Below are 16,690 nucleotides of genomic sequence, written 5' to 3'. Positions count from 1 at the left end.
GAAAGTGGTGCATCCTAAGAATAATCAGGTAACAGGGTTCTCTTATGCCACATACCTTGCCTCAAAGCAATACAGGACTCCAGGATTTGCTGCAGTGCCAAAAGGTTAACTGATACTTTACCCAGGCATTTCCATTGTACTAAAAGCAAAGGAAATTTAAATAATTTTTCTCTCTTACGCGTGACTTCCTTTTTTCTGACATTCTCTCCTATCCCTTCCCTTTTTCAGCCTCAGTAATATAACTTCAATTTTAGAATGAAAGTTGGAGGAAGATTTCACCTGCAGAAATGAGCTGCCTGTCTAGCTCAGGGGTGGCAAACTTTTTATGTAAAGGTTCAAATAGTAAATATTTAGGCTTTGCGGGCCATCTGTCTCTATCCTGATTACTTAACTCTGGCACTGTGAGTAGCCATGGATAGTACATAAATAAGTCAATATAAAACTTTGTTTACCACCATGGGCAGGGGCTGGATTTGGACCCCTGCCTACAGTTTCCCCACGTCTGGCGTAGCCTATCACTTCTGGGGACACAGATTCTGTTACTGGGATTATATAAGACAAGACTTCTCTCTATTAACAACAGTATTTATGGTTCTCTAAAGAATCAAAGTCTGATTTCCTGAGTCACAAAGGAAATAAAGGATAAGGTGGGTGATTGTGAAAGAAATCCCAACCTGAGGAAAGAACACAGGCATTCTAAAGATTAACGTGTGGGCAAGGGAATGTGCTGGGTTTTTCTACTAAAGGCATATGAAATGAGAGGCAAGCATGATGGGGAAATGGCCACTACCCAAAGCCTCTCATCTAAGCCCACATTTCTAAACCCAGTTTGCCTGGGTTTAGAGACATTAGCCTTTCCCAAAAGAGCCAGAGGCCCCAAATGGAAATTGACCCTCCCTTTGCTATCTATGAATCAACAGAAAGATTCCTCATGTGACCTTTTGACTCCTTGGGGGCACAATGCAGAGCTCCAGGCTGTTTTCTCCAGCACGTTTGGCGGTGGGTGGATGACATTCTCTCTCCACCCGAGCACAGTGGTGGGCTTGTTCAGACTTGGCACGATCGGCCAACAGCCCCAACCCGCCTGGACAATGGGAACATTCAACAATCTGTAAGTTGGAGGCTCAACTCATTTGTCTTTTGCATAACTACATTTTTTTTCCATAAGGAGAATACTTAGCTATGACCTAAGTATTTCTATAAGCATATTGTTAGCTAGATAGCACAAGAAAAATTTGTGCCCTTCTCACAAACCATTTCAACTGAAAACATATTTGGCAATTAGTTACATAATTGGAGAAACGAATTTATGTTCTTTTCCCATAGTTCCACCTAATTTTAGGTGATACCTCTTCTTGTCCCTCCTGATCAGTGGACCCGGTCCCTTCAAGTTCTCATCCTCCTGCTTCCATTTGCAAATGTGTTCCAGAACGCACAGAACCCTGAGCCTGGTCTGCGTCTCCGTCCCTGCCCTGACAGACCACATGGGCCCTGTGGCTGATGAAGGGAATCCCACGCTGGTAACACAAATCATTCTCATTCTCTCCGGGTGCTTAGTGAGTAACAAGCTTCCCCCACAGGGTGCCAGAACAAGCATTCTCTGAGAGCCTGCCTTAAGCACTGTGAGATGTTCATCCTTGGCTCTTGCACACCAAGTGCCTATAGCAACGGCCCCACCATGGTGATGACCCAAAATTCTCCCCTCCCCCCAATTTCCAAATGTCCCTACCCCAGAGTTCAGCCACCATAGGCACAAAGGAGAGATGGTGCAGACCTTAACACCCTAAAAGACGCACCAACATTTTGTAACTCTGAGTTGCCAAAGTTAGCAACAAGGTCAGATACCTTCACCCTAGATCTTAACACTTCGGAGAAAGGGACTTTTTAGTCCCCATTAAAAAAGCCTAAAGATGAGGTTGGAGAGATGACATAATTTAGTAGGAAAGCAAGGGGAATGGAAGCCCTAGACCTAGAACCTGACAGTATCTCTCAGGGTATTTTCCCTCGAGTCCACATCCTTGGAGAAGCTTATGATATCTCCGGAGGGCTTGAAATCAACTTTTTCTTGCTGGGGGTAAGGCTGATCGGATGTGAAGACTCAGGTTATAATATTAGGGTCACAAATATGGAAAGATGAGAAAGAGATTAAAACAAATTCTGCATGTATTTCAAAATGTATAGAGAGATTGATATGGATAATGAATACCTATAAATGCACAGAAAGATGACTGGGAACAATCACACCCTACACTTGTGAATGCAGGCAGCCTGGCCCCAGGACCTGTGCTTTTTGCTATGGGTCCTCTTCCTTTGTCTGCAACCCTGCTGCCCTGGAGTTACTGGGACTGCTAGTGCAATGGGTAAACCACAAAGTCAGAGGATCTTTGCAGCTCCTCCATTAACTAAAATTCTGTGCTTATCTTTAAGAGAAAAAGGAAATGCCAAAGGGAAGAGTTGAAAGGAATATATATGTAGGGTTTCAATGCATTCTCCTTACAAAAACTACGTTTCCATGCAGAACACTTAGTTTTCGTTTTGTATTGCTTGTTTGCTTTTCCTGATTATCAGTTTCTTACGTAATGAGCTGACCTTTCTTCTGGATAAAATGAACAAAAAAGTTGGCGAACACCGATGCCATGAATCTAGCACTCTTTGCAAAGTTTCTAAAACAGGATCTAACTTTTGACCTAAACAAGTTGACATGGTTCCCATAAGCCATAGTTTTGCTAGCAGATTTAGAGGCGAAAGTTTAAATGAAAGATAAAAGGGTAAGGGGTAAAGTTCTGAGTGCTACATGAACAATTCTCTGATTGACTCTGACTCTGGGTAGCAGGCTTTTCCTGCTCACAAAGCTAAGATGGAGCAAAAGGTCAGAAAGCTTTGGCAGAGAAAGCTATTTTGCCAATGACACATGCTGATAGAATCAGGGTATACGCAATGATAGAGCCATTATCTGGAGAAAGATCAAGCCCTCGGGGCATTACAAGATTGAGAAATTTAACAGAATAGTGATTAGAGCCCTGGAAAAGCCTGATTTCAAGCAGGGGGTTGCTTTCAGGAGACATCTTGGAGCACCCTGTCCACTGGATGTCAGGACCTTCTGAAGGAAGGGAGAATGTCAGATCTTAGTAAGAGCCAACATCTGGACTGGAGAATGATGGATGAAAAAGTTCTTGTTTATTAACACAGCAAACATCATCCCCTCTGTGTAACAAACCTCAATCTAATCTAAGATGTCCGTACAAACCCCTCTGGCTAAGCTTCAATTTAAAAAACAAATTATATGCAATTTGCTCTGGTTTTGTCCATTGAAGTTTTTCTGCTGTTAAGGAACAGATGGGTTTACATTCAGAAGGAAAACATAGGTTTTAGATTTCTAACCTTCTATAGGAGATACTGAATGAGTTGCTAACTTGACGATCTGTATTATTTCTTGCTATAGTTGTATCCAAAACAGAAAGAGGTCATTTTTAAAATTTAAAGTCCAAGAAGGACCCATTTCAGATGTGCAATAAATATACCGAAAAGCATACAAGATACTATAGAAAATATCTATCCATAGTTATAAATTAAAAACAGAGAAGAAAATCAAGTGGGAAATAGGAACACAGTTGAAACAGCCTATTAAATCTCTTCTGTAAATGCTTTAAGATCTGAAAAATAATTTGCCAAGTCAAAAAAAAACAAAATGCAACAACACCAGAAATTAAGCACTCCTTATGATTCACATGATTTTAACAAATTTTTGTTCTTCAGAAAATGTCTTTTCCTTCACAGTCCTATTTTTTTAATTATCATAAGCCTAAGAAAGAATCTGGGTTTTATTCACATTTAACAGACTTGGCGCTCCTACCATACATACCCCTTTGTTGTGTGTGAAGGCTTACAACACAACATGTACGACATCGCCCTCCGGTTCTCACTGGTGAGGATGTTGTCTTACTGCACACACGCTAAGAGTTTTAACTGTCAGCAGAGTCTACCTGATCCACTGAATCAAATGATCTTACTAGAATAACCATTTATCTCTGCATGTGCCAGCAAGGAAGCTGGCCACAAAATACTGTTCAGAGGGGGTGGAAAATTACTTTGCACAAGTACTCGGTTCATATGGTCCCATTTTGGTAAAAACATTAACAAAAAGCAGCTGTGTGTGTGTTTGTGGTGTGCGTGTGTGTGTGTGTGTGTGTGTGTGTGTGTGTGCACGCACGTAGACACGAATAGCCGTAACCCTGGGGTGTGGGACCAGAAGAGTGAGCACATCCACTCTTACTACCTATGCTTATCTGCAGGGCTAGATTTGTTATATATATTTTTCAACAATCAGCCTTAATTTCTTTTGTAGTTAAACAGAGTATTTTTGAATAGACAAACTAGCTTGTAGTGTACTTTAGTGTTTACAGAAGGCCCGTGCAGACCCCCGCCCCCTCCACCCTGACCAAATGCCAGTAACAGGAATGCCCGAGCCTCACCTCGGCACTCCACGTCGGGGTCTCCCCAGAAGAGCTCCTGGCACTCGCTGCAGGTACGGCCTCCAAACCCAGGCATGCACTGGCACTGCCCCGTGAACTGCGGCCAGAACACAGACCTCAGTCAAGCAGGCTTCAGGGCACAAGCCGGTGGTCATTTTTCCCCCTAGCTGCCAATCAGAACTGGGACTGCACCGTTTGCCTGAGAAGGCCCCCACGTGCTGCCTAGGACAAGGGATTCTCACTCTGATCTTAGGTGCTGTGAGCGCCATGCCGGCATCTCCTAACGGCTCTTCTGCAGCAGGGTCTGGACAGGTTCACAGCACATTACACTTCATTTGCATGTTTTCTTCCTTTTATCCTCACAGATCAATAACAATCCTAGGCCACATCTGACTCACCTGACTTAGGGAGTACGTCATTCTTAGTGTGTGTCAGGAAACAACAGCAGTTTTTACAATGCTGGCGATGGCTATTTGGTACCTTTCAAGCTGAGTGGCTAAGAAAATGTCCGATTCAGCAGCCAGGTACTGAAAAGAAACGGCTCACCCTTGTCTGTTCTTACGTGAGTCTGCATCCACAGCTGGGGTTCTGCACCGAAATGCTGTGGGTGCGTCAGGTGGGGACTTCATAGCTATGTAGTCCCAGCCGGGGGGATAAATGAGGGCTGATATCCAGCCCCTGCTGCTTGCCAAGCTGTGTGTCTTGGTGCCTTACTCTAATTGGAGCAAGGCTGCTGAACAAGCTAGCTGTCACCTGGGCTCATAAAGACATCTCCCGGGCAACAACCCCTCACCTCATTACAAGAAGGCCCAAAGGAATGATCAGTGTTGCAGCTGCATGGGTCACACCCAGTGCCGCTGGCCAGCTGCCAGGTATTGGGTGCACAGCGGTCACAATTCTGCCCGATCACGTTAGGAAGACACAAGCACTGCCCAGTAGCTTTGTCACACTGGCAGTCAGAGCTGTTGCAGTGCTCCTGCACGGTGCCCAGGTAATTGCAGACACACTCTGAAAAAGAACGTCATTGCATTTACTGATTGTCACATTCACAAACATGTAGGCATGCAGAAGTTAGCTATGTCTAAAATGGCCAAAAAGTAAAGAGAGGTGATTAAAATACAAATCTAAATTATTATTCTTTAGAATTCCTTATGATGTCCTATACAGTTCTGACATTTCCCAGGCAGATATGCACAATGACACATTTTGCCTAAAAGTATGTTCAAAATACATAGAGTTAACAAGATGCTGGTGAATCATTCTAAAACTGAAGACTTAACAGAAAATAATAAAAAATATGCCAGTGGGAATTGAGATATCTAATAATTTCAAACTCTTGGCAGGGAGCAGCAGTAATGAACATGTGGGATAGAACAGGTAGAAGCCCTTTAAGCTAGGAAGGCTTTGAGGAATCCGGTCCCGCTGGTCCTGACATTCCATGCATGTTTGTATAAACAAAGCCAGGGGCCTGGGGGCTTCGCAGCTGCAGTAGGAGAAAATGCTGGCTGATCTCCTGATAAGAGAAATAAAGAGGTCTAAAAGAGAGATCTTAGAGATGTTACTTCTTTCTTTTCCTTAATCTGGAAGGCTCTACTCCATCAAAGCCACTGAAAAGGTGTGGACCAGAGTGGGTATTTAGGATCTCCAGGTCCTATCTGACCAGCAAGTTGGCGGGTCATAACGTAACATCAATGTATCTACTGGATGGTGTTTATCATGGTGACAGCTACATAGTTTTTCCTTTCAATTATCTCTCCCAGGCACTGAGCCACATCTTGAGACTTCAGTTCTGCCAGAAAATGAGGATGTCAAGGAAAAAAAAAAATTCAGTCTCTCATATTTCTTTTGTTGAAAGTGTAATTTTATCTCTCTGAACAAGTGTTTTCCCAAGTGAAATGCTCGAAGAATAAAATCTTCAGCTACGGTAGAGGGTGGGAATCACCCTCATCTGAGAAGGTGGGCAGGACGGACGCACATCTTACTTCGGCAGTCCTGCTGGAGGGCATCCCCGTAGTACCCAAATCGGCAGAGCTGGCAGTGTTCCCCTTCTGTGTGGTACAGGCACTTGAGGCACCTCCCGGTGTCCTTGTCACAGGCTTCCGGGTCTGTCGTGTCAATGTTGTGGTGGCACTGGCAAGGCTGACACGACCCCCCAGCGACTGAGGGGTTGCCAAAGAACCCCGAGGCGCAGTCGTCACATCTGGAGCCTGTTGTCGGACAAAACCAAGCACAAGACTTTCAGCATGTTGAATGAAAAGCTTACCAGTCCACCGACATTCCCACCTAGAGTCTTCGCTGTGCTATTTACAGAGCCTGGGATGATCCTATCTGAAGGGGAAAGAACAGGCTTTGAGTTGCAGGGGGAAAGTAGTATTCTGCAGTCTCCAACACTGCCACGGCTGCCTCGGAGGCCACGGCGGGGCACGGACAGTTTTGATAAGGGGGGGCTTTAGCTTCTGAGTACACAGGGGTGGAGCAAGTGGGCAGCTAAGTAACAGTCAAACAAGGTGAAGCATGGCTTGATGTTACAACAGTAACCCAAAGAGCATATAAACCAAAAAATTACTGCTCCTTTGTGAGCAACCTGAAAAACAGGGTCCTTAGTGATAACTTATTTCCCTAAGAAATCCTGAAATTATATGCAAAAAATATTTACTGAACTATGCATAAGTAGTATTTGTAACAGTGGCTTTAGGGGTGAAATGAAAGGGAGTTTATTTTCATAACTAGCTAAATTCACGGAGCCTTGACAGCTAATGCGAGTACAATAAACAGTGAGGAATATATTCAGGAATCTAGTGGCTCCTCAGATGACAGTCTTTTCTTTCTTCTGCCCACCACTGGGCCCCCAGACTGCTGGGAGACACTTCTGCTAGGAGTTGGAAGAAGTAAAATATACATTAATCTTTTTTCTCTGTAATAACGGAAAAGTGTTTAAGGTTTTGTTTATGGATTGAATGAGCTTGCTATCCTACTTTGTCTTATAACATTATCAGACACTCAAGAATTGACTACCCCACATGCCAAACAGGAAAAGAGCATCTTTTCTATTTCAGATTCCTTTCACTTTTAATTAAACACTGTAAAAGTGAATTTAACTGGCTCGCTCTTCATCAATTTTTCCTAACAACGAACTCATAAAGACACATCTTTTGCTTCCTCTTTGCCTCCCAAAGGCTACACATGACTCACCAACGTATCCAGGATCACACACACATGCAAGCTGTAAAGTAACAGGATCTTGATAACAGCTCCTGGCAAACTGGCGCCCGCTGTCGGGACCATCCGGGCAGGGGCAAGGGCGGCAGTGATCTCCCGACCCAATGATGGGGTCGCCATAGTAACCAGCCAAGCATCTGCATCAGCGGCAGGAGAGAAGGAGCCATGACTCAACAGTTGTCAGAAACCTGTTCCAAGAAAAGTCTCAGAAACTGTGTCCTGTTGGGGAACATTCTTCCCCATTCCTCATGATTCCATTGGAGGATTTTCCAATGGAGCAATGGTTCTCAGACTAGCTCCAATCAGAATCACGTGGAGGACTCGTGCAAACAGCTTGCTGGGCTCCTCCCCCTGAGTTTCTGATTTGGTAGGTCCCTTGCTGACCTAGGGCCCACTGTGTTGGGGTGGCACTCGTGGCCTCACCTGGCCCCTCACTCCCGGATTCCCCACAGAGCCACAGCTCCCAGGTGCACTCCACGGTTCTGTCAGCCGCCTGCCTGTGCCCCGACGTGAGGGAGTCTGTCCTTGTGGGGGTGGCTTCTACTTGTCTGCCTCTGCCTGTGCCTGGGAGGGGTGGTGTATTAGCCAGCCCACGGCGGCCACAGGCCTCAAGCCGTGTCCTATGACCCAGGTTTGCCACCACTGAAGCTGACGGGGATGCTCTCCCGCTGTGTGGCTCCCGTGTCTGTGTCTCAGGGGGCTCCACGCTTGGGCAGGGATGAGGGACGTTACTTATTACTCCCAAATCCAACAGGCCAGCCCCCTCCCTTTAAAGATAACAAACCTGTGCAGGTTAAAGGATTTGTAAAGCTCACACAACTAAATAAAAAGCCAGGCTTTGAATTCAGCCTCCTGACTTTTAGCAATAAATTCTTTTACCATGTCATGCTGCTTCTCATGTTGAATGGTAATTAGGTTACTTTTTTATTTCCTATAACATAAGATCTTGAAGGAACTTCGGAGATAATTAGACCTAGTTATTCTACTTATAGAAAGCTGGATACTCTAACTCACCCACGGTAATAAGTTAGAAGCCAAATTGGGCTAGGAACTCAAGTCTAAGGATTTCCAATTCAGTTTTTCACATCTTTTGGAGGCAAAAGTAATTGCTTTTTAAATGGGTGAAAGGGTTAAAAAAATAGAAGAGGAAAGCTGTTCATAGGAAATTAACTATTCAATTAGACACAGAAATAATGCAAGAACATCTTCTCTGATTATGGGCTGGGGAAACCTACACTGATAAAACAATTTTGTACACTGGTTTCTGGGAAGGTTTCTATAAGACTTTTCTAGGTGAAACAAATCCAAATACTTCATGATAGAAATCTGAGTGTTCATTTCTTGCCTTCCTCCCCTCAGGAATAATCTGAACACAGAGTTTCCTCTTAAATTCATGGGACTGAAACTCTGATCATCCAAAATGATGAGAAATCGGCTCAAACTGAATAGCAGAATTTTAAATACTTTAATAAAGTGTTGCTATCAAAACCTAGGGTTAAAAATCTTTCCTTTTCCCACACCCTTTCTCATTCTCCTGTAAGAAATCAAAACCCTTCACAAATAAAATCCAAAGCCAGTCACAAATATCAACCAAGCCATTCTCACAGGGTATGTCTTTCCAGTACATTCCATGGCATGTCTGATTTCAAATCAGCATTGTGGGTAACCACGTTTGTCGTCCACCTCCATTCTCCTCCCCACTCTCTTCTTGCTAACATGATCCTCATCTGTCTCTTACTTACTTTCCATCTCCCTTTGAAAGAATAATGGAAAACATGGCAGAAAACAAAAGATGACACCAATATATTAATTTCCTTTCACTCTTGTATAACTGTTTCCTTGTTATCTTTTTACAACACAATTTTATGGTTGGAAGGGACAACTTTTATACAAAGGAGTAGTCACTGGGACCTCCAAATTCTTGAATACCATTTTAGGGTCGAACCAAGAGCCATGTGTTGTTTACTTCCTTCATGCCATAAGTTAATCACATATTCAATTTTCACTAACAATTTCTCTTTCATCTGACGAGCAGTTTTGGCACTGACTGAAGCACTTGCTGAAATGTTTCACGAGTGGCTTTTTAAAACAAAAATCCCATATAGGGGGAACGGATATTAAGATAGAGAAAATTTATTGACATGTAAAGATGGAGACTATTACCCCCTCCCCCACCCCCAAAAGACAGGTTTTAATAGTATGTCTGCACTTCTTAATCAGTAATGAACAGTATAAATCAGCATGTAACTTTTTTCATATGGATTATTTTTTATCTACTGAGCTAGACTATTAATGTTACTGGAGACACATTCTATGTGCTATTACTATGTATCTGCTGCAGTGCTTTGCATACATAATTATTCAGTTGACATTTGCTAACTAGAGAACAGATCTACTTATGCACATTTTATATAGTCTCCTGGAAACTGCAGTTACATAAAATGTTTTGAAAAACAAAGCTATTAAAAGCTATGTAAAATGAACCCATTTGGATTTGGTTTCTACTTTAACCTAAATTAGGCATTAACATTTCATAACTCTCACCCTAGGCCAGAATATGCTGAGACAGATATAATTTCTAGACAGAATCTATGACAAACTCTAGGATCTAGGATCATTCTCCAAGAGGGCACATTCTAGTCAGTTTAGCCTTTGCAGTATCCCCAGCACCAGAACAGTGTCTGGCACAGAGAAGATGCAAGCTAAATACGTATTGGATAAATAAATGAGTTGCTAGAAAATACTGAGGTCATCAGAAATGAATGAGCCGTCTGGAGCCTGGTAGAAGTGAATTCTGTGGTTTGTCTAAGATGCTGTTTGCTCAGCCAAAGACCACCTCATTCTCCTTACTTTCAAGAGGCAGTGTGCACATACCTTTCGCAGTTATGACCCGTGGTGTAGTCCTGGCAGCTCAAGCACTCCCCTGTCACTGAGTCGCAGCCATCAGCATGGCCATTGCACTGGCAGGGCTGGCAACTTGGAAAGCCCCAGTGCCCGGGTAAGCACCGGTCACACTGCCGAGCGTACACTCCCTGGAAACAGTGGCACTGGCCAGTGACAGGATCGCAGAAGGCATTGACAGATCCTTGCAGATGGCATTCACAAGCTAAAGAAATAGGCACCCAAAGAACTGCATTGAGAAACTCATTTGGTGGAAACATGCCCCTTTTAAAAGCACCCTGTCCCCAGTTCAGAATGTCCATGGGCTCATGGGAGCCACTCCCAGAGTGAAGCATCGCCTTTGCAGTGACAGAACCCTGCCAGGTGGCTCAGTTAATTAGAACGAACGCATTGCAATGCTTCTGAGGAACCTACGTTTGCATCCACTGGGGCCGAAGCCAAAGGTTCCAGGTGCACATCTGTTGCAGGTTCTTCCAACCACATTTGGCCGGCACTGACACTGGCCTCCGTTAGGGTCACACACGGAACTTAACGAGCCCTGAGGGTCACATTCACAAGCTGCAGGGTAAAGAGAGACCAGAACCTATGACACAGAGCAGCACATCACACCTGTCTCTGAACTGGTCCGTTCCCTTCCTCGGGCTCTCCCTGATCCTCTGTCCGTTACTACTTTGACTTATTCAGAAGCCCAGTTTGAAACAGCGTCATCCCTATGATGAGTGGCAGGGAAGAAAGAGGAGGCAGAGCTGGCAGATCAAAGAAGTTTTTCTAGGCAGGAGGTCATTAAGGTTTTCTCCCCTTGCCTTCAAAGCTCAAATGTCACAGGACATTAGACCAAAGCCCAGTGACCTTCGGGGGTTGGTCTGACCTTTCAAAGAGAAAAACATAAATTTCAGTTATTTGATGCTTCTCTGATTCCATCCCAGCTCCCCACCCTGCCTACGGAAACACTATATCCTCATGGACTTTTTCCCTAGTTGCCTGTTATTTATATATTTCCTGATTATAGATTCCATCTTCAATGGTGCTTTATCACTAAAATATTACTTAAAAAAATAAAGACAAACTATAGCTGGGATGCTATTTCCTTCGTGCTGTCTACACAGAACTACAGGCCATGTGCTCCAATGCACCTCGTGTGCCAAGTGTACTGCGAGAGCCGGGAGCAGCAGCCGCAGCAGCTACTGAGCAAAACCTACCCAGGCCCGTCTGGTGTAATAGGGCAGAAATGCTGAAGATTATGTTTCTGCAAACATCTGTCATCGGCGTTTTCACAACGCTTCTGCTGTTCTCCAGACACCGGTATCGCTGAAAGGTTTCCCAGGCACTGTTGGTGATCACCCCATCTCCTGAGCTTCCCACGGTGAAGATGTCCAGTGATTTGCAGTGCGGCATGAGAACAAGCTGCAAAGAAACGCGAACAGCCAGACGGCCTTATGGTCGTGCCCCATCTTATCAGCTACAGCGAGTAAACACAGATGCCCAAAATGCTGCTTTGACTTTTGAACAGAAAGAGTTAAGCTCATTAAAGAAAAGTGAAAGCCTCCCTATTCTTAAATACTCTGGTCAGGAAAAGTTTAGATATATTTTACTTAGCTTGATGGTTTTTGAAATGCTAATTTTTTAAGGCATTTATATTTTTAGAAGGAAGCAGCTTGAATACATCCTTTTCACAGGGTGGAGTGTAAGTAACCTTGGAGGCAAGAAAGAAAGATTCTGCTTAACCGCTTGGCATTGCCCCTCAACAAAACACCGCAAGGAAGCAGCTGGACACTTTCTGCCCAGGCTCTCGTGCACGTGCCAGAGGTGATCTCTCACTCACAGAGTCGATAAGCGTGTAGGGGCTCTCCACGTCGCTGTCCGAGGAGCTGTACTGGGGCAGCTCCAACCTCACCGTGTAGTTCACGCCCTTCTCAAAGCACACTGGGCGAGGAAGGACGACATATCTGCCCCAAAACAAGAGAGAAAGATGACCACAAAAGTCAACCTTTCAGCATCCAAAAAATTAAAATTAAAAACAGAAGCTCTACGGTGATAATTGCAAAGGAAGAAAACCAACAGTCAATGTCTGGCTCTGAAATCGCAACTCAACAACTCACAAGACACCAGAAAAATGCCAGTTTGCATTAGTTGTGTTGAGCTGCAAACCACTGTCACACTGACCTCGAGCCTGGCGATAATGACACCACCTGGTTGTCATCATTGGGAACGGTATTGCCACATCGGCTGCTGGTTGGAATCTTCCCAGGTCGCTGCACCATGACGACAGCTTTTTCCCAGTGGTCAGGTAGCTAGAATAAGCAATCAAAGGACCATCTGCATTAGCCCACAGCTGCCTGTTTATAAAGACCTTCCCGAATCCGTCATATGCCAGGTTGAAATGGAAAACACACAGCCGCCTTTCCCTTCCCTCTTTACCCCGTCCTCTCCTGCCGCCCCGTCACAGCCCTAATCCCTTCCCTTGAAACACCTCCCGACTGTTCTCTCTGCCTCTGCCCAATGTCCCTTCCAGTCCACTTTAAATCAGCTTGGATAATGACAGTGCCCTGCTCAAAATCCTCCAATAGCTTCCTGTGCAGAGTACAAATTTCTTTACTGGTCCCAGCATTTCTACTAACAGCACCTCCGACCATATCCCTTGTCTAGCTCTGTGGAACGATTCTCAAAACACTCTCTCCTCTGCTCACACTACTCCTCACTTCCTTTTGCGCTGGTCTATCACAATCCCATCCACGCTTTAAAGCCTAGACCTGATTCTCTACGAAACACTGGTAGCCCCTGGCTCGGCCAGCGAGTGTGAACATTTTCCTCTCTGCTGTTACACTGTCACCTTCAGCCTTTCCTTACATTTAGGGCTTTGTGCCTGTCCCTGGGCAGCCAGCCCGTGCGGGGGAGAAGATCTGATACATTCTCATCAGCACACAGTCCCCGGCAAGGCCAAGTGCCTAACAAGAGACCACTTAATATTTGAGAAACTGGATTCGAGAAGAAAAAGTTACATTTTAAGTTCCACGGAGGAGGTTAGAAAGTCAGAGGCTGATCTGTTCCAATGTAGCCTTCACACTTCACAAAAATACACAGGACTTGTTAGAAGTACTCCCCTCCCTCCTCACAGCGGGCTTTTTTTTTTTTTTCTTTACCTGTGGCTCATAGCGAATTAGGATGTCATACTCCATGGAATATGGTATGTTGTCAATGAAAAACTCCAGATAAGACCCTTCCGGCACTCGGACAAAGCCGGCCCCAGTCCAGGAGGGCGTCCGGTCCTGGACATACTGCCGTTCCACTATGCTGACCCCCTGAGGGCAAGGGTGACAGGAGTCATGCTTTGTTTGAAATGGAATTCAGTCACATTCAGCAAATTCAAAGTCACCCAAAGAACTGTGGCTATCATATCTATTTTTTACAGTCAGATTTTCCCCATAGATTGTAAAAACTTTTTGATAAACAGGAAATTAGTTTCTTTTTAGTTTTGTGGTTGGAGCGTCTTAGGACATTGGAGATGGCACCAAAGGCTTGGGATATACCTTGTGTGACACAACCAGGAGAATATGCATAAAGGAAGGAAAGAGAACATCCTAAGTGCTATTACAAACAAGTCTAGGAGTAAAGAAGTACTTCCCAGAGTCTCTACAAGGCTAGTCCAATATCCAGGGGATTTATTTCTGTCTCTCTCATTGGCATTAGTTTCAGGCTCCAAGTATGAGTAAAGAAACTTGATATAATAAATGTTCACTACTGATGAGTTAATTCTGATTAATTGTTCACCGTTTTATGATACTATAACTGTGGTTGGTTATCTCCAAAGAGCAGCCATCAATTGCTTCATTCCCTGTATATATCTGTGTGCAGCTTTACCCATTAAGAGGTGCAACCTATGTTATCTCTCCATGAATGTGGGTTGGCCTTGTGATCAACTGAGTGTGAGGAAATGACATTCTGGGACTTCTGTGCCCAGGCTTTCAGAGACCAGGCAGCTTCCGTTTCCTCCTCCTTGGAAGCCAGAAGCCGGGTAGGAAGTCTCACTCTCCTGACTCCTCCACGCTGTAAGGAAGCTCAGGAGAGCTGCTTGCAGAGGTCATGTGCACAGCAGTGTCCAGCCAGCCTCCGGCTGTTTCAGCCATCCCAGCCGAAGTGCCACACATACACTGCAAGTCACCAAACTTTGGGATGATAAGTGAAACAGTATTCTTGCCTGAGTATTCACCACGTTAGATCAACAGTAACTTTGGAGCACAATAGAGTGAAGAAAATTTTTTCTTGTAAAGACAAATTTCTTTTCTTTTGTTCCTAACCATAGAGACAAATTTCTTAAACCAACTGAAAAGCCTTATTTATTAGTGGATGCTCCAAAGTCTATTTGTGAGTTATAGATTTACTGAAAATATGACCATTTTCAAGAAGGCATGACCCTGATCCTTAATTTGTGCTCACTGACAAAAGCTGTAAGAATGCTTCTGAAATGGCCTCTTTACAAAACATGCATATGCTATGACAGCCCCCAAAATGCTGCCTTACCAAACTGCCAAGCACTCCCCACCTACTTACAGGCCCCAGGTTAGCTTCTTCTGCTTCATAGAGGTAGTGATCCAAGGTGGTGAAGTAGTAACCAGACTCCACTTCGTTGCACTGCCGTCCAATCATGTGAGGCCGACACACGCACTGACCCGACTCGGCAGAGCAGCTGGAAGGAAGGGAGGCCCAGTGAGCTGCAGTCACCACACACACCAGTCAACCCACCAGAAGCAGCTCCATGTCTGCCATTAAATGTTAGATGGGGCAAAATATCTACATGGCATTTTCTTATTTCTTTCAGAAAATAAACGTGGAAAAATAGTGCCTATGAACTGTAGTCGTCCCTCAGTATATGCAAGGGGATTGGTTCTGAGAACCTCATGTGGACCAAAATCCAAGCATACTCAAGTCCTGCAGTTGATCCCGTAGAACCTACGTACAGGAAAAGTCAACCCTCTGTACAGGTGGGTTTTGAATCCTGCAAATACTGGGTTTTGAATCCTGCAAATACTGCATTTCCAATCCATGTTTGGTTGGAAAAAATGCACGTATAAGTGGGCCCAGGCAGCTCAAATCTGTGTTGTTCAAAGGTCAACTGCAACCCCAAACTCCGAAGCACGACAATGAAACCTGAGACCTGATCTTTCCAGTTTTACCCTCCTTGTCCTCTCTTCACTTACACTCCACCCATACCATGTTGAGGTTTTCTGTAGACATCACAAATTTTCTTGCTTTGCATCCTATACCTTTTGTTTTACTTCCAACTACAACCCTTTTCCTGGGTCTTAGGCTCAAATATCCAACTCCCTGAAGGACATGTCCAACTCGGCTGTCCCAGAGGCACATTCTCTAAGGGGCTGAAGGCACCACCACCCGCTGAGCCAACCAAGTCAGAAACTTAAAAGTTATTCTCTGGATTCATCCTTCACACCCCATCAGGAGCCAAATTCTGTGATTTCCCCTCTACATTTTTGTGCGTCTCTTCCCCCTTACCACTGGCTATGCTATACCTTACCTCTCTCTCGCTCACAGTAAAGGCAGTAACAGTCTTCTCATTGTATCCTTGCCGCTGGTCTTACAACTTCCCAACCCAAACTGTGACCCTCCACACAGGTTAACCAGGTGACCTTTTTAAGATGCATCAAACATTTCACTTCTTGGCACAATGGCCTTGGGGAGGTGCACCTGGCCCTTCTCCACCTTCCCAGCCTTGTCTCTCCCCTGACCTCTCCGACCATGTGAACTCCATGCAGTTTCTCAAATGCACTAGGGTGATTCTTGACTCCTTTCCTTTGGCCTGTGTTGTTCCTGCAGCCCAGAGTGTCCCTCTCCCTTACCCACGCCAGAGATCCACTTCTTCCAAGATGCAGCTCACAACCGACCCCTGCTGTGGCATTTCCTGACCACCACCCCCACTCCATAAAAAAAGCTCTCTTCTCCTTCATGCCACCAACTCCCTGAGGGAGAAACACCGTCTCCTGTATTCCCAGCATCTACAAAAAAGCTTGTTATGTAGAAGATGCTCATTAAAGTTGAGACACTGGGTCTTCCCATCCTACTTATTTTTCAAAGCCTAGCTCAAC

General features: G+C 44.7%; 1 protein-coding gene across 1 annotated transcript in view; it reads right to left on the bottom strand.

Moving 5' to 3' along the window:
- LAMB1 (laminin subunit beta 1) overlaps positions 1-16,690 on the bottom strand; it is a 68,503-nt gene that overhangs the window by 20,839 nt on the left and 30,974 nt on the right. The window contains exons 14-24 of the mRNA XM_045565434.1: positions 15,141-15,276; positions 13,733-13,891; positions 12,756-12,883; positions 12,415-12,538; positions 11,792-11,996; positions 11,007-11,150; positions 10,566-10,797; positions 7,665-7,828; positions 6,455-6,679; positions 5,266-5,480; positions 4,473-4,569 (exon numbers count right to left, since the gene is read on the bottom strand). Of these exons, the coding sequence (XP_045421390.1) occupies positions 4,473-4,569; positions 5,266-5,480; positions 6,455-6,679; positions 7,665-7,828; positions 10,566-10,797; positions 11,007-11,150; positions 11,792-11,996; positions 12,415-12,538; positions 12,756-12,883; positions 13,733-13,891; positions 15,141-15,276 (1,829 nt within the window). The remainder of the gene's footprint in view (positions 1-4,472; positions 4,570-5,265; positions 5,481-6,454; positions 6,680-7,664; positions 7,829-10,565; positions 10,798-11,006; positions 11,151-11,791; positions 11,997-12,414; positions 12,539-12,755; positions 12,884-13,732; positions 13,892-15,140; positions 15,277-16,690) is intronic.

Source organism: Lemur catta, chromosome 11 (assembly GCF_020740605.2).
Source record: "Lemur catta isolate mLemCat1 chromosome 11, mLemCat1.pri, whole genome shotgun sequence".
Taxonomy (NCBI): Eukaryota; Metazoa; Chordata; class Mammalia; order Primates; family Lemuridae; genus Lemur; species Lemur catta.
This window is presented reverse-complemented; position numbering and strand designations above follow the sequence as displayed.